The sequence below is a fragment of the Symphodus melops genome (genome assembly GCF_947650265.1).
Source record: "Symphodus melops genome assembly, chromosome: 16".
NCBI classification, from domain to species: Eukaryota; Metazoa; Chordata; class Actinopteri; order Labriformes; family Labridae; genus Symphodus; species Symphodus melops.
The window spans coordinates 22,543,801-22,561,532 of NC_136706.1; the positions used below are offsets into that span (position 1 = coordinate 22,543,801).

The window sequence follows — 17,732 nt, forward strand, 5'->3', positions numbered from 1 at the left end:
AATGTTTGTTTTGTATTTCTACTGTTTAAATAAAGTTGCGTTTAAAAAAACTAACATAAAGTTAACCTTGCGTTATCTCTTAAATCATAATAAATAATAATTAATTTTATTTTTTTAACTAAACGTTATGAAAGTGTACATTAGGCTACATATGTCAGGTGTTATTGTGTCTTTTATTTTTTATATTTAACCTTCATAAAGCACGTGATCACCTTTGACACACTTAAGTGAACTATAACTGTTGTTAACGGCTCGCTCGCGAGGCTGCTTCACGCGCACATATACTATGTCTATGCACGAGCAGCTAAGTTAGCTTCCTTGGCTAGCCGCTAGCATTCGTCAACAACACGCAGCGAACGAGCTTCAGAAACGACAAACAGTTGAAGTAAAGTCAACAGTGAGATGACTTTTATCTCCTTAAAGCTCCAGTTGGATGTTAGCGAGCCGTTTAAAAACAAGCGTATGTGTCCAAAAAATAAATCAATAAAAGAGGTTCGTTACTCACCATAGTTCTGCTGTAAATGCTCCACATTCTGTCTTCACATGAACACACAGCTCAAAGTCTACCTGCACACACAAACTGCACAAACGGTCAGATGTAAGATTCAGGCTCACAGTTTGACAGCACGGCAGACACAGACGGGCTGAGACTGTCTCTGACTGTCTCTGCTGGTTTAAACCATAGACTTTAAACAGACCTGAGATCAGCTGCAGGACAATAAACACGTTAAAGACACTCAGCTGTCATACAGAGAGAGGTGAAAGTTAATCAGTTCATCAAGTGTTTCTCCACCTTTTTCTTAAAGATATTTGCATAGACTGTAAAAAATAAACTGTTACATTTATACAGGTAACTACGGTGGCTGGGAAGTGCAAAACAAAAACAACGTTTGAAAAAACGTTTACGAAGTTTCAGACATATCTCTGGTGACATCGGTGAAAATGTTATAATTTGAGTCCATGAATTACCAATTTGAGGCCACAAATTACTATTTCGTGGCCATGAATTATACAATTTTCACCGATGTCACCAGAGGGGCTCCGTACACATTTACATTTCGGGAAACATTTTCATTTATTTTAATTTTATTTGTGAGATAATCTTAATGATTACAAGGTATCTGTTCGAGTCAAATACTAATCAAGAAAGAGTTAAAAACAAATGGAAAATCAAACAAACAAACTGAAACAAAAGCAGGAGAGAAAAAATAAATCAATAAATAACAAAAACTCCAATTAATATCAATGCAGAAAGAAACAAAGAAGGGAAAAAACATTAGACAAGAGTTTGTATCAAAATTAGTAGCTTGTAGTAGTAATAATAGATAAGGTGATTCTTTCTTTTTTTAGAGGTATTACCATAGACTGTAAATAATAAACTGTTAAATACAGGTAACTACAGTGGCTGGGAAGTGCAAAGCAAAAACAATGTGTGAAACATATGTTCAAAGCTAGAGACACATTTACATTTTGGAAAACTTTTTTATATTTTATGAAGCACAATTACAAAAAAACACATTTACATGTGGCAGAACACATTTACCTTTCAGAAGACACATTTTAAAAAAAGTTTTCAAGACAATTTTATGAACGCTGTTTCAAATGTACAAGCGACAGACTGTTTTCAAGAAACACCACACTGTAAGCAGTACATACGGTTGACAGTATGCAGTGCTTTTCTGTTTGCATGTTAACTTTACACACATGTATGTATCTGCTTGAACTTACATGTAACATTTACTTATTATGTGTATTATGCTGCATACAAGAAATGTGTGTTTCTTATATGCACAAACATATCATTTTTGTTTTATGAAAATGACTTTGCCTGGAGTCTGACAGGTCGTATTAAACTAATATAGTATTTCCTAATAACAAGGTGACAGCTGTATTTTTACTTTTCAGACAGCAGGTGGCAGTAAGGAGTCACGGAGGATCGAAATGTGGTTTTAAAAAAAACCCGCGAAGAAGAGTGTCAGCCGGAAACATGGCGGAAACAGAGCAGCAGTCAGGTAAAAACACAGTTGGATGTTTTCTGCTCAACAACTTCTGTTCTGTGTCACTTTTTCTAAATCTTGTCTTTTAAAAGCAGCTCGCAGTAATAGGAGAAATGTTCCGACTTAATGTGTGTGTGTGTGTGTGTGTGTGTGTGTTTGTCAGTCAGGAAACCAGCTGCAGCCCTGCTGCTGAAGCTAACCATGTTTATCATGTTGCATCACTTCAGATGCTTTAGCAGGGCTTGTTTGTTCACCTGCATGGACACTTTAACATGCACTCTGTTGTTTTCAGCAGATGTCGTGAAATGCTTTAAAATCCCTCCTCTGTTTGTTTTGTTGATTTGTCTCCGTGTTGAAGATGTGCAGGACAGTCTGCACAGCTGCATCCATGATTTATATTTACACAAACAGTCACTCCTGTTTATAGTCAGAGGATTAATTTACGCTTTTAATCTGTTATGGAAGAATTAATCCAAAGTGATGCTCCAGAGACAGATGGATGTTTGGATCAAGTTATTAAAGTACTGTGTCCTCTTTTCCATTGTTTTTAGTTTCTAGGCAAACATCCACGGCTTGTAAAAAGCATTTAATGCTGCTGCTTTGTATTTAAAAAACTTTACAGATGATTCAGTCAGTTGTCAAAAAAACAACAAACTATATCTCCTCTAGAAATATCTCCTTAGGGTTTTTACATAATGAGCTTGCATTGATATTAAGATTGATGTGTCTTCTGTAGGATCTGCTCCTGAGGATGAAGCAGCCGAGGACGCAGCCTTCATGATCCCCAAGAAAGAAATCAGCATGGTGCCTGACATGGGCAAGTGGAAGAGATCTCAGGTAGGTGGCTGCTTCTGACTCTTCACACTCAACACAACGACAACATTTACTAACAGCAGTGACTCAGTTTGACAAAGCACGTCGTAATAAATAAAAGTCAGTATCTCGGCTAGATTTCAAGAAAAACATACAAGAGAGACCTCGGGGGAATTCTGTTCAAGTGTGACGGGTTATTTATGCAGCACCTTTAAAAACAGACGTTTACAGAATGCTTAGACAGACATAGAAAAGTCAGGACAACAACAGAGCTGACAGTCACCAGCCAGGATGAAAACAAGTCGAGCAGAGAATCAGAAAACATGAAGAAAGATGAGAAGTCAAATCAACAAACAGGCTCAGGCGGTGACTGACAGACGTGTTGTGTAAATAAGTCTGTAGATCTCTAAAAAGGAGCCATGTAGTTCTTTCTAAACACACTTGAAACATACGTGTCCTTCTTGCAGGCGTATGCTGACTACATGGGCTTCATTCTGACTCTGAATGAAGGAGTGAAGGGGAAGAAGCTCACCTGTGAATATAAAGTGTCAGAGGTAGGTCAGCGGTTATCTCTCTCCTCTCATGGCGAGGAGGTCCGAGAATCCTCCGTCTGGTGGTTAATTAAGACTCCAATGCTGGATGAACAATTTACCATCTATTAGGATTGTAAACTTTGAAATTGACACAAAAGTAATGACATTAAATGTCTCCGTTGTCTCGATGTTTTACAGACGGTAGAAAAGTTACTCGATCTTCTGGAGACTCTGGATCGATGGATAGACGAGACGCCTCCTGTCGACCAGCCGTCACGCTTTGGGAACAAGGCCTACAGAAGCTGGTACGCCAAGCTGGACCAGGTCAGCACGCACACACACACACACACACACACACACACACACACACTCGCACTCAAGCAGAGGAAAACACTGAAGCGGTTTTCAGAAGTGTGATTCACATGGATTAAATTAATTATTGGTGTTGATGTTGGACAAAGCTGTAGTGAAAATAAAAATGATTTTAACAAAGAAATGTCTCAGGTCATCACATCATAAGAAAAAGTTGTGATCAGTGCGATCACAATCACACAGCTGTTTAATGAAGACTTTTCGATGTAACGTAAAACGTGTGTGTGTGTGTGTGTGCGCGCAGGAAGCAGAGGCCCTGGTGTCAGCACTCCTCCCTGCAGAGAAATCTGCTGCAGCTCCAGAGATCGCCGTCTACCTGAAGGAGTCTGTGGGGAACTCCACCAGGATAGACTATGGGACAGGTAACCGCTCTACTGTCGCTTTGATAGCTCTGCTCCTGAATGCTCTGGATTTGATTGGACCAGAGAAGGTAGGCGGGGCTTTGAAGGCCGTTTTGGACGCCCCTGGGTTTGCCAGATATGAGAGCAGTTATCAGGTGAACAGGTGTTGCAGCGATGGAAGCGGGCAGTGGAACTGCTTCAGATAGAAGTGATTGTACCCGAGCTAAAAAGCCTCTGCATGTTTCTAATAAGCTCCAGCAGCAGAAAGCTGCTCAAACTAGGATCAATGTTGGAGATGAAACATGGAGAGAGGTTAGAACGCAGAAAGCTTTACAGACCCATGCAGAGCTGGCTAAACACTGAAGCTACAGTGTCCACCACATGCAGAGCTGGCTAAACACTGAAGCTACAGTGTCCACCACATGCTGAGCTGGCTAAACACTGAAGCTACAGTGTCCACCACATGCAGAGCTGTGTGAGAAGAGGGGGCGGAGCCAGACAGCTCTCTGTGATGATTACAGTTTATACTGCAGTACTCATTTTAAACACTAGGGGGCAGAGTGACATACTGCTCCTTTAAATTAAAGTTAAAACTAAAGTAGGAGCTTGATTAAAATGGTCAGTGATGTCACGGTTATGTCCTGCAGGTTGCAGAGAGTTGAAGCGGGCTGCACACAGATCCTGTTCCTGTTTGAAGATATTTGCTTGTATTTTATCTCCTCAGGTCATGAAGCTGCCTTCGCTGCGTTCCTCTGCTGCCTCTGTAAGGTGGGAGCTCTCCGAATAGACGATCAGCTGGCCATCGTTTTTAAAGTCTTTAACAGGTGAGCTCCTCCTGCTCAGGTTGTGCTTCATGTGTCACCAGCAGCAAAGAGGATCTTTCTAACAGATGTCATGACATGTCAGTCACGATGCAAAATGAATGAAGAAAGTGTCTCGAATGTTCCTCTCCTGCAGAGTGAAGCGCTCCGTTGTTTAATGAATGAGGAAACTCATCTAGAAATTTTACGTTTGCATTTTTAGATCATGGTCATTTTGTTTTTATTTACATGCTATGTGAAGCTACGAGCTAATTACAGAGCACTAACATTAGCCTGCTAGCATAACAATCCAAAAGTTTGTTTTGGTTTCATGCTGGAGCTCGAAGGCGACATCTACGGGATCAAAAAAAAAATCACATATCCTTCCTTTAACCGTTTGGATTTATTGGTCCTGTAAGATCAATCGGTCTGTTACAGTGTCGATGTCTTCACACATAAGAGACACGTTTTAAGAACTCAAACTGTCTTTATAAGTCAGTTTATTTCTGAGGCTAACAAACAGGATGGATTGTTGTAAGTTATTCAAAGAGCTGTGTTTGTGTCCACAGATATCTGTCAGTGATGAGGAAGCTGCAGAGGACCTACAGGATGGAACCTGCTGGAAGTCAAGGTGTGTGGGGACTGGACGACTTCCAGTTTCTGCCGTTTATCTGGGGAAGCTCCCAGTTTGTAGGTAAGACTCCGGAGCACGTGGATGCTCGTGTCTCGATATCCTGAAGATGTTTTTCCTGTTTAATTTAAGAGGTGTTGCTTGTTGTAGTTCTGTATTTCAGTTTTTAGGAACATTTTCTCTCCACTTAAAAACACGTAGACTTTATAAATCACAGAAGAGATCAGAAATGCTTCACTGTCTTTAAAGAGAAATGTCTCTCACTCTGCGCTGCAGTTATCAGAGAATAACAAAATAAACAAGTCGAGATCGTAGTAAACATGTAACAGTTAAACACTTAAAAACACCGTCCTGCAGCGGTGACGTGTTGGCATGTTGCACGGCTCCTCTGCACACCCTTCATTACCTGCTCGTGAGAACATGGATGGACGTCGGCACACATGAATGTTTGAGCTCTGAGGGACCCAGAGTCTTCTCCCAGCGGGTCAAAGCTCCAACTCCAGACTGAAGAACGCCGGGACGCTACTTTCTGCTGCTCGTCGGAGAGCTGGATGTTTTATCAGTTATCAGCGATTCGGACTGAACAGAAAAGTGACAGCAGGCCGTGATCTTGCGTCTGATCATGAATTCAAAAGCAGCCGTGTAAAACGGTAACATGAACTCTCTCAGTCCACGCAACATGTAAATATGCTAACTCAATTCTTTGTCATTTAATGCAAAACATAAAGATGAATAACATATTGTAAAAAAAAAAGGTTTAGGTAGAAGCTTCAGCTTAATATTCTTCACATCATTAAACATACTGATACAGGAAACCCTTTGACTTCTAAATCACTTTATGTAAGTCAGTTTGGATTCAAGGATCTACTAATTCAATCAAAAATAATGAACATGTGGACGATAAATACAGAGCTGCAGTCAATCTTAAAGGACAACGATCAAACTTTGGTTGAAAAAGGAGAAACTGTGATATTTTCCTTCAAACTGTTGTGAACTTCCACCTCAAATAAAGAAATGAAAAGTTTTCATCAAAGGACAGGGAAGAAGAAAAAAAAAAAAAAGCAGATCCTTGCTGGCTCCCCCGAGCAGTGCCCTCGTGGTGACGCGTGTCTGTTGCCATGGTTACACAATGATCTGCATCAACATAAACTCTTCATTATTTATAGCTCACGGGTCAGATTGCCTCGCAGTGTGACCAGCAGATGGATTTAAAAGGAGAGCTCTTGGCTTTTATGTTGAACATCAGCCGCAACAAGTCAGATTAAAAAAAATAAAAATAAACTGCAGGTTTTTATGGACGAGTTTGTTGTTACGGTATCAAAGGAGAGAGAAGTGACTGGAGCTCTGCGTCAAACACATCGCTGCCTGGTTGATGTGAAGGTGAACGGCGACATCTGGTGGCCAACATGTGCACTTACAGCTTTGTTCCTGTCTGCAGATCATCCCACGGTGGAGCCGCGGCACTTTATAGACGAGAGGGTGGTGAACGAGCATCACCAGGACTACATGTTTCTGGACTGCATCAAGTTTATCAACGAGGTGGGCAAATGTTTAATGTTCAACATACTACATTAAATTAAGAGTTCAGAGGAGTGAGGGACTCTCTAAAACTGTTCAATCACTTTAAACGGCGTTAAATTACTTCAAGCTGAATTTCATCACATGCTACGGTACTGTGATAATCTTATTCCACATGATGCTAATGTTGTAGTCGAGACCGACACAGACCCAGACCCGAGACCAGAGTGCTCAGAGACCTTTAGGGATGAAGACCGAGTGAACACCAGAGTCTGGCTCGTGTTTTCTAAACGCGCTGCTTCCACATGTGACACAAACGAGTTGGTTTCTTCTTCTCGTGTTTTGATTTGACAGTTTGCAATAGAGATAAGATGTGCTGCACTGCCCTCTGGTGGACAGGGGTGGAATAAGGAGCAGCACTTTAGAACAGGAAAACAAATTATTTTTTAGACGAATATAAGCTGAAGAATTAATCAGTCTTTTTTTATTGCTAACTAATCATCACTTACTAACTAACAGAAACAAGGAGAACATAAATTTACTGACTATCCATGGAGGCTGATCATGGCCTTCAAGTGAAGCCACACTTTAACTTTTGGTTACCTGATAATGATTTAAGCATCTTAAGGCTTCAAAGTACTAGTGAACAATTAGTGACGTCACCGCGTCCACAAACATTTTAATTGACAGTCTACGATAAAGTGAACGCACACAGTGCTGCCCCCTACTGGACGTAACCCCCCGTGTTCTGATGTGTTTAAACTGAGGAAGAAGATCGACCCAAACACTCGCTCACATGTCGTAAAAAAAAAAAAAAAAGTTTAAAATCCTCAGAATCACGACGTCTCGACCTGAAGTCTTCTTCAGGTGATGTATTTAGTGCGGGCTGAGTCTCCTTTGTTTGTTCTGCCCTTCACACAGACCGGATGTACGTAGAACTACCTCTTTTAAATGATTTAAATGAGCACTTATTGGGGACTCGTTCCTCTGACTGTAGACTTTAGTTAGACTTTTTGTTTAAAACAAATAAAATGCTTAATTAAGGCACGTATAAGCAGAACTTGGTTGTGATTATGTACAGATTTAGTCCTTATTTATTTGTTGGATGAAATTGGACCACAGCTGAATGTGGTTTGGTCCAGGAAAGGGAAGACGGAGAAGGCAGATGGATTGTGTTGGTGCCGTGCCAGAGCAGGAACTGTTCGCTTTGTTTTCTGGGTTTGGAGGAAAAGGAGGGGAGGGAAGCAGAGGAGGGCGTTGGTGGAGCAGCAACATCCTTTTCCTCCATCCCACTCAGAGGCACCACCTCCTGTCCTCTTTCTCTCCTCCTCCTCCTCCTCCCTCTGTCTGACCTCTTCCTTCTCCTCACGGGCATGAGAGGATGCTGCTGGTGAGTCCAGAAGGGAAGACGGGCCTCCTCCTCCTCAGTGAAAGAAAGGTATTGTTTTGGTGGCTGAATATTACAGTCACTGTCTGATCAATAAGTCGATGAACAGAATATTTACTGCCTCCTGCTTCCGGACGTTTTCCTCCAACATGAGTCATCAGTGTAGTGTCAGACTCTCGGAGAGAGAGAGCGTCACGCGTCGCTCAAATCAACACATGAATCAAGTTGGACAGTTGTAAGTGAGGACAATGACTCAGTGTTTGTCCAGAAAGTGAAAGCAATCAAATCAAGCTCAATCATTTGAGTTACAGCTGCTGTGTTTGAATGAACCTGTTAGTTTTCATGTTTGTGTTCTCTAAAGGCTGCGACACGTAGAGAACGAGCTGCAACAAAAACGGCGTCTGCAGCTGTCTGACCGAAAAAGTCGCACTTTTACACCAAACTGATTATTAGTTGTTGGTTCTCCCAGCAGGCGGGGGCAGTCTGATGTTTGTCTATAGACTGTAAATATTAAAGTTTGAAGCCTGAGTGACGTCACCCGTCTGATCCTGCAGGGGGCGCTGGAGGCTCATCGGCAGCAGCCGCCATGTTGGAAATGCAGTCTCAGCCGAACTTTCAGTCAGGAGCTGGAGCTGAGGCGGGTTTTAAACCTCTAAACAAACCGTTACGCGTTACGCCCACCTGTCCAGCTCAGCGCCACGCTCAATTATGAATAACACGTATCGTTTACCCCGAGCAGTATCAACGTAGCTGTTCCCACCACACCGACCAGAGCCAATGAACTCCCTCTGATGGTGCGGACAGAGCCCCGCCTCCTGAAACGTTGTAACTACAAACATGCAGTTTAATAACTTACTGAGGTGGAATGAACATATTCTACACAAGAGACAAAAAATGAAGTTTATTCATTAAAAATGGATGCATGCTATAAATTAAATTTATATTTCTTTTTTTTAAGATTTATTTTGGCATTTTGCCTTTATTATAGAGGGAGGAAAGTGGACAGAGACGGAAATCAGGGAGAGAGAGTGGGGAGAGGCATGCGGGAAATGGGCCACAGGCCGGACGCGAACCCGGGCCGCCGGCGTGAGGACGGTAGCCTCAATACATGGGGACACGCGCACCAGCGCCCCCGATTAAATTATATTTCTAATGATAATCTGCGTCACCATGGAGTTCATTCAGTACAACAATGAATCACAGTGTGAAGTGCGGAGTGGAGAAGATCATACTGGAGAACAGGAAGCGGTTTGATCAGAGCACGGAGATGGCGTGCAGACGCAGTCACAGGATGTAAACCTCACTCCCCTCTCCTGTTGGCTCGCGGGGGAATTTTCCGGAGAATATCCGGCTGCGTTCTCACATCGGCTCACTCTGACTGAAACGATACGAGGGGTCTGTCAGGAGAAACTCCGGGTGGCGTTCACTCAAACAGCTCCTCCCTCTCGTCTATCCAAGTATTTCAGGAGATTTCTGCAAATCATGTTTGCTCCTTTTTGAACCTTTTAAACCCCCTCATGAAAATGTGTCTCATCTGTATTATTATAAAAGTACATAAGTGAAACTTTGAACGTCCTAACGACAACTGATAAATATAAAAAGATAAACTAATGTGACACTGAACTCTCTCCTCTACAGAAACCATCAATCATCACCAAAAGTTTCAATCTGCATTTTTCTCCTAATATTTAAAAGTCAAGCGTGTTTCTTTTTGCAGATGGAAGTCTAGAAAGAGCCCGGCCCCTCCCCTCTTGTTGTTACCCAGCAACCCGTACACACACACACACACACACACACACGCGACAGAAAACAACAGCTTTTCTTTGTTTTGTTTTTGTTGCCCTCTGTTTGCATTAACCCTTCGTATCAGTCACCAGGAAAAAAAATCTTTTTGATACTTCTTTGCTAATAGACGTTAGCGCTGAAGTCAGGCTAAACGGTGGTTAAACTGATGATAAAAACATGTTATTCTTCCTGCGTAGATGATGCAGAATAAACATGACAACGCTCACTGAGGCTTTCTTCCCCTCTCTTGGATCCAACACTTTTTCTTTTTTTCTTTCTTTTCCTTCAGGCTTGTTGTTCCTCTTTTGTTTACTGCTGCTCGGACCGGCCCGTTAGCATGCAACACTCCTCCGTATGTACGCTGAACTATTTCCCTCCTGTTCACACACATGTGGATACTTAAAGTCCTGTTTTTTAATCCACACACAGGGCTCCAGTGTGAGTGTGTGCACATGTGTGTGTGTGTGTGTGTGTGTGTGTGTGTGTGTGTGTGCGCTCGGTCCCGAACATGAGTCACTTCCTTCCCCACATGCTGCTGTGAATCACTCCTTCCTCCAGGGAATACGGGCTGTCTCCTCCCTCCTTTCCTCCCCCCCCCCCCCCTCCCTCCCTCCCTCCACGCCCTTCCCCCATGTGTTCTCATGCGAGGCCCTGGAAAGTGTCTGAGGCAGCGTGTGAGGGGGGGGAGGACGGGGACGGGAGGGGGATGGAAAAAGGAGGGGGTTGTTGGGATTGATGCCCCCGGGGGTCTGGGTTTGGGTTCTTCTGCCTCTTGGGAGAAAATGGTGGGAAAAGGAGTCGACAGGCCTCGATTCATTCATACATTTATGAATTTCTACATTTGTTTTTGTCTTCTCGCCGACTCTCGCTTGTCTTTTGTTCGTCTCACTTTTTTGGCCGTCTGTGTGTCAGCAAACACACTCGCTGTTGATTCATTACTGCTGGAGAACACTCGTCCTTTTGTTCTGTGTGGGCCTTTTTTTTACAACAACGATGATTTAGCTTAAAGCAAAGTGTTCAGAGTCATAAGACACAAACACGGCCGGGCTGTTGTTGTCTTTCTTATCGTTTACACTCACATTGATTCTTCTTGCTCCGGATTCTTTGATTGAATTTTAAATAAGCGCAGTAACATCAACGGCTCGTATAAATCAGTATTTTATTGGGCCGTCGGCATTTACTGTCCCACCATGATTAATCAAGGCCGAGAATTAATCACTAACTTCTAACCGGGATTCATCTCATGCTGTTTTGTCCCTTCAGGCGCACCGTAGATACAGTGAGCCTCCTCAGTGTCTCCCTGCCGTTTAAACATCTGAACACATCTCGTTCATTTCATTCTCCTGACCCGGCTGACCTGAGACGCTCCCTGTCAGACCGCGGGGGGGCGGAGCAGGGGGCGGGGTCTCCTCAAATAAGACGTGGAAAGCAGCAGAGTCCTCTCCACGATGCAGAGAACATGTGTCTTATATGTTTGAACAGAATCACAATCTGCTCCAAAGAGTGAAGAAGAACAGGAAGCATGATGGTGCACGGAGGTCGTGGAGGTCGATGCACTGACTCCAGTCACATTCCGTTTTTTTAAGGAGATTTCTGCATGTGTAAAACTCCTGATATTTCCAGGAGGAGCTGCACGCGGCTCCTCCTGCAGTCGCATTCTGTCAGGATGGAGTCAGGAGAATTCAGCTGCAGCCAATGGGGAGAGGGGAGACTGCTGCACGCTGCATCGATACCATCTCTGTGCACGTTATTAAACCTCGTCACCATGTTTCCTGTTCTCCTCCGCTCTGTTGAAGCATTGATATAGATGTAAATATTGTCATTACAGCGTGGTATAGAGGAGTCTGCTGCTTCGTCTCGTTATTTGACATCACGTCTCACATGAGGAATCCCCCCCCCCCCCCTTGTCTGACAGGGATAGTCTCCCGCTGTGAGGAGAGTCCTGAAGTGATCTGGATATGTTCAGGAGTGTCGATGTGAAAACAGCTGAAGTCAGCGCACCGTTTAACTTTCAATGAAATATTTCACCATCTCGGGACCCCGGCCTTTCATTGGACACGAACGAGCGAGGAGACACGCCTCCACATATATTCAACCCCTCCGAGGTCGGAGCATCTTTGACGGCCCTTTCGGTCACATGTCCTCTGTCCTGCAGCAGGTTCAGGGACAGACTGGAAGATGGAGGATCCGCCTCTGCTTTTAAACACAGTAGAGTCTGTTCCAGCTGAAGACTTGCTAACTGTTCACTTCCTCCATCGCCGCGCTCTGCTCCCTGTGCGTGCTCAAAACAAGCATCGAACCAAAGATGGAGGTCGAAGCTTTGTTCTGTGTTTCAGAGACGCAGCTTCTCCTGGTGACCCATTTCTTCTGTCAAACTTCCCTGCAGATGAATGAGCTCACCATTTTCCAAAAACTCTCACTCTTTGTGCAGACATGTTTGGTTTTTCTCCTGCCATGAATATGGGTCATCATCGTTGGATTCCTTTCTGAGTGACTCAGCTCAGGCCGACCGAAGCTTCATCAGCAGAGAAAACCACTTTTCCAGCCTGCAGACGAGCTGATTGAATCTCAGACCAATCACAGCTTCCCCGTCACAAACACTTATACCTCATGTTGCAGAGTTAATCTGTGATTTATAAACTTGGTGAGCATTCATGAGGTTTGATGGAAATGAAGAATGATGTTTGGGACTCAAAGGGAAATTCAAGTTTGTCTTTGTTTTCTAGATATTTAAACAAATAGTTACTGAGTGTTTGGGGTTTCCCCGATATGTGAATTCCTGCAGCGGTGAAGCGAAGCTTTCTCGGGCAGAGGAGCCGTTCAGAGTCTGTCTGCTGAAAGTCACCGAGTGGTTCGTTATGGTGCTGTCAGCGCGTTTAGCAAAGTTACAGTGGCGAGGGAAAACCGTTCAGCCATCTGAGACAGAAAAACAGGAGTTTCACTAAAACAGGATTTAAGTTTGATTAGATCAAGTGAGATTATTTTAAATGTTACAAAGATCGCAAATGTGAAACACGATAAGACGTGAAGTCAGCAGTTCTCTCTGTCCCCTCACAGCGAGGAGGTTGCTGGTTTGAATCCCTGTCTGACAGGAGTCGGCATGGCGTGGCCTCTCTCAGTCCAAACACACGCTGGTGTGAATGTGGGTGTGGCTGGTTGTCTCTGTATGTGAGAGCTGTGATTGGCTGGTGTGTAGCCCCGCCTCCTCAGTGACAGCTGGACTCTACTCCTGGAGAAAGCGGCACAGATAAAGGATGGATGGTGAAGAAAATTAAAATAATGAACGAATGTTTTTGACGTCTTGCTCTTTACAACACGTGACAAAACCTGTGAACACGAGAGCAACGCAGCGTTTAATCTCGATTATCTAGCGACCCGATGCCCTGACGCTCTCATGTCCGATATTTAAGGAATTTACTGATCGGATATCAGAGTGAAGGCGCCGATCAAGAAAGATGGGGCGGCCACACGCCATCTCCATGACGACGTTCAGAGGAGATGAAACTGCGCCTTCTATAGACTGTTACAGTAATGACGTATTTTTGTAGACCAACCCGAAAAAATGGCGCCGGTGGTTCCTACGAAAATTTGTCTACGGGATTTTTTGCATTGGATTTTGGATCATTGCAGAAAATAATCTCTGTGTCAAACACACGTTTCTGACGCGTTGCTGTTTTGTTTAGCGGGATAATCTTTACAGATAATCATCATTTATATGAAGTTTGAAGAGTTAATGCAGCACAGAGAAGTAAAAAGCTAACGTCATGCTACAAGCTAACTACACCGTGGCCGATTTATAATGACGTCACGAACGTTATGCTTCATCGATCTAATGAAAGCTAATGAAACGTTAGCTTAATAAGTTGTTTATTAACCTAATATTTACAAGAGCTCTGAAAAACATGACTAGAGGCTGTAAGGAGGATTAGGGAGAGAGTTCACAACGTGATGACGTTTAATGTCTCCATGACAACCACTGTAGTTTCAGTTAGCTACTAATTAGCAACCACCGTTTAAAGTTCGCGTAAAAACTTTAAAATTCACACGTGGGGTCTTAACTAACGTAGTTTATCTCGTCTAACGAAACGTCAACATCTCTTCAGCTTGTGTTAACCACAGACCTTATTTCCTTATTTCAACACAAACGCATTAAAAATCCACATTGACTTTTAGAGGTTAGAACCACGGCGCTAAAATGCTAACTCACTTCCTGGTTTTAGGACTCAAAACTACACCAGTCTATATAATAAGAAATTAAAACTCTTGCATTTCAGTTTAAAAGATTTAATTTGAAAAGCTGGCTGTTGTTGTTGCTGCTTCCTGTTTGGATGTGAGGCTGGATTTACTACAGCTCTCTGGATCCAAGCTAATATTTACATAACATTAATAAAAAAAGGTAAAATAACAAATGAAGCAGCAAATCTTGTTTATTCTGAGCAGCAAAATGAGTGTTTTTATGAATGGAGTCTGGTGGCTTTTCCAGCAGCTGTTCCTGGTTAAAGACCTCTCTCTCTCTCTCTCTCTCTCTCTCTCTCTCTGTCTCTCTCTCTCTCTCTCTCTCTCTCTCTCTCTGTCTCTCTCTCTGTCTCTCTCTCTCTCTGTCTCTCTCTCTCTCTCTCTCTCTCTCTCTCTCTGTCTCTCTCTCTCTCTCTCTCTCTGTCTCTCTCTCTCTCTCTCTCTCTCTCTCTGTCTCTCTCTCTGTCTCTCTCTCTCTCTGTCTCTCTCTCTCTCTCTCTCTCTCTCTCTGTCTCTCTCTCTGTCTCTCTCTCTGTCTCTCTCTCTCTCTCTCTCTCTCTGTCTCTGTCTCTCTCTCTCTCTCTCTCTCTCTCTCTCTCTCTCTCTGTCTCTCTGTCTCCCCCCCGCTCTGTAACGTTGTCACACACTCGGGAACGATCTGAGCCGGTCAGCGACAAAATCGCTTTTTAGAGCTTTTAGTGGTTTTTATTTGAGGCGGGAGCAGCAGCTTGATTCAAACTTTATGTGTAAAATGAGCACCCAGATCTCCTTCACACTGTGTAGTGATGAACATGTAGTCCTCCTCTAAATTATAAGAATACACATCCAGCTCCAACTTTCCTGTTTGGAACTTTTTCATTAGCCTCAATTTCTGCAGGTTTTTTTTTTTTTTTTCTCTTCAATGTCCAAGTGTTACATAACGTCTGGCGGTTGCTCCACTTTAACCTCGCTCTCTTTCTGTGTCTTTGTGCTTGTTGTGTAGATGAAGACGGGTCCGTTTGCCGAGCACTCCAACCAGCTGTGGAACATCAGCGCTGTCCCGTCCTGGTCCAAAGTCAACCAGGGTCTGATCAGAATGTACAAGGCTGAGGTATGTTGGCCGGATTTTGTTCTCTCGCTGTCAGTCGTTCAACAGTCTGATGGAAAGTTAGATGGGGAAAGAGTCCGAGCGGGATTTCAGCATCTATGAAGAGTTGGGGCTTTAATCTGACGTGACCCCGTACTAATAAAAAAAACTGAGCGTGAAGAACATGAGTAACAGAGCCCTTTTAAAATCAGAATACAGATATTCAAATCACAAAGGTTAAAGTCCATGACTCTGATTTTATGAATGAAAGAGGTGAACTGTGTCAGTGTCATGAATAAAACTCATCGGTGTCCAAAGTAAAGGTCATTAGACTCCATATAAGCAAACACTAGATGTGTTAGTCTTGGAGTAAAAGATAAACAACCCAGTCACATGATCTCTACATAACAAGTTATCATGAAGCACAACCTGAGCAGGAGGAGCTCACCTGTTAAAGACTTTAAAAAAACGATGGCCAGCTGATCGTCTATTCGGAGACACGAAGATAAAATACAAGCACGTTGAATATCTTCAAACAGGAACAGGATCTGTGTGCAGCCCGCTTCAACTCTCTGCAACCTGCAGGACATAACCGTGACATCACTGACCATTTTAATCAAGCTCCTACTTTAGTTTTAACTTTAATTTAAAGGAGCGGGATGTCACTCTGCCCCTAGTGTTTAAAATGTGTACTGCAGTATAAACTCTAATCATCACAGAGAGCTGTCTCCCCCCCTCCTCTCACACAGGTCACCATGTGGTGGACACTGTAGCTTCAGTGTTTAGCCAGCTCTGCATGGGTCTGTAAAGCTTTCTGCGTTCTAACCTCTCTCCATGTTTCATCTCCAACATTGATCCTAGTTTGAGCAGCTTTCTGCTGCTGGAACTTATTAGAAACATGCAGAGGCTTTTTAGCTCGGGTACAATCACTTCTATCTGAAGCAGTTCCACTGCCCGCTTCCATCGCTGCAACACCTGTTCACCTGATAACTGCTCTCATATCTGGCAAACCCAGGGGCGTCCAAAACGGCCTTCAAAGCCCCGCCTACCTTCTCTGGTCCAATCAGATCCAGAGCATTCAGGAGCAGAATCTAAAGTTAGAAGGAGGACATACTGGCTGCTGCATTGTTGTCAGAGAAGCTTCAACACAGCAGGTTTCCTTCATGATCACACAGGAAGAGAGCAGCTCTCTGATTGGCTGATTGATCACAGAGGAAGAGAGCGTCATCATCTCACTGATTTGATCCTTTTATTATAAAGATTAAAGGTTGCAAAACCAGTGAAGTTCCCATTAGTCTCAGCTCTACTTGGCATTCATGATTTTAGCATGCTAACACACTAAACCAAGATGGCAGCCATGATAAGCCTCACATCTGCTTCACATTGAACATGTTAGCGTCATCTCCGTGAGCGTGTTTGCGTGCTGATGTCAGCGTTTGGCTGGAAGACCTCCAGTGAGGAAGAGGAGCTTCACAGAGCTGCTGCTGTGTTCGTGGACCTCACATTGATTTTTTATTCAAACCAACATTTTAATGGCGTTCCTACCCGTGTGCTGCTGCCATTACACCTCCGAAACACTAGTTGGCGGTGACGTGCCCAAGCTATCCACGCCGTGTTCTCAAAGAAATCCGACTTGTTTTTTTTTTTAATTCACAAATTACACAAATCTGTAAATTTACACGTGTCACATCCAACCTCCTACTGCATCTGCATGAAAGAGTCTTTAAAAAACGCTTGAAATACATGATGACAAAGCAAAAAAAATAGTTTTTTTACCATTTTGTTTGGCTTTTAATACCCAGCAGCATGGTGACACTTTTATCTAATTTTACTTTGCTGTATTTTATTACTTTTATTCAACATTTTTATTGGATTTTATTTTTTCTTAGACTTGCTGTAAATGGCTGTATAAATAAAATACATTTACATTTGACATTTTATTAATGTTACCTGTAGATCTACATACACATAATATAAAAAAAAAAAGCAACGAGCGCAGAAGAACACGTCGAAGAAAATACAACTTAAAGAAGCGGTGTCATAACATGCACGAAGATGTTACCAGTCGTCCTTTCAGTCTGTAGCCGTGCTCCGCTCACAGGATATAAACACATATACGCTGTGCCTTTATTTCAGTTTTAATGTGAAACATCCTTCTCTCTGTGTTCCTCTCTTCACCCGGCTCATATGTGTCGAAGAAATGTGAAATATATGTTTTTAAATTGGTTCCTTCTTGAGCGAGAAAAAGCAGAG

The 17,732-nt window shown here is 43.1% G+C and overlaps 2 protein-coding genes across 4 annotated transcripts in view; one reads left to right on the forward strand and one right to left on the reverse strand.

Moving 5' to 3' along the window:
- Positions 1-17,732, reverse strand: part of crata (carnitine O-acetyltransferase a) — a 126,524-nt gene that overhangs the window by 9,620 nt on the left and 99,172 nt on the right. Inside the window, exons 1-2 of one of the 2 annotated variants that reach the window (XM_079363908.1) lie at positions 699-722; positions 506-580 (exon numbers count right to left, since the gene is read on the reverse strand). The exons of the other annotated variant lie outside the window; for it this stretch is intronic. Of the exons in view, the coding sequence (XP_079220034.1) occupies positions 506-532 (27 nt within the window). The 5' untranslated portion in view covers positions 533-580; positions 699-722. Of the gene's footprint in view, positions 1-505; positions 581-698; positions 723-17,732 lie in introns of those variants that run through there. 2 annotated transcript variants of the gene reach the window in all.
- The window catches only part of ptpa (protein phosphatase 2 phosphatase activator), a 24,818-nt gene continuing 8,995 nt past the window's right edge, over positions 1,910-17,732 (forward strand). The window contains exons 1-9 of one of the 2 annotated variants that reach the window (XM_079363911.1): positions 1,912-2,012; positions 2,734-2,834; positions 3,278-3,364; positions 3,542-3,667; positions 3,960-4,077; positions 4,781-4,880; positions 5,426-5,550; positions 6,926-7,026; positions 15,396-15,731. In XM_079363911.1, the coding sequence (XP_079220037.1) occupies positions 1,988-2,012; positions 2,734-2,834; positions 3,278-3,364; positions 3,542-3,667; positions 3,960-4,077; positions 4,781-4,880; positions 5,426-5,550; positions 6,926-7,026; positions 15,396-15,602 (990 nt within the window). In that variant the 5' untranslated portion in view covers positions 1,912-1,987 and the 3' untranslated portion in view covers positions 15,603-15,731. Of the gene's footprint in view, positions 2,013-2,733; positions 2,835-3,277; positions 3,365-3,541; positions 3,668-3,959; positions 4,078-4,780; positions 4,881-5,425; positions 5,551-6,925; positions 7,027-15,395; positions 15,732-17,732 lie in introns of those variants that run through there. The other variant, XM_079363912.1, reaches the window with a different exon arrangement.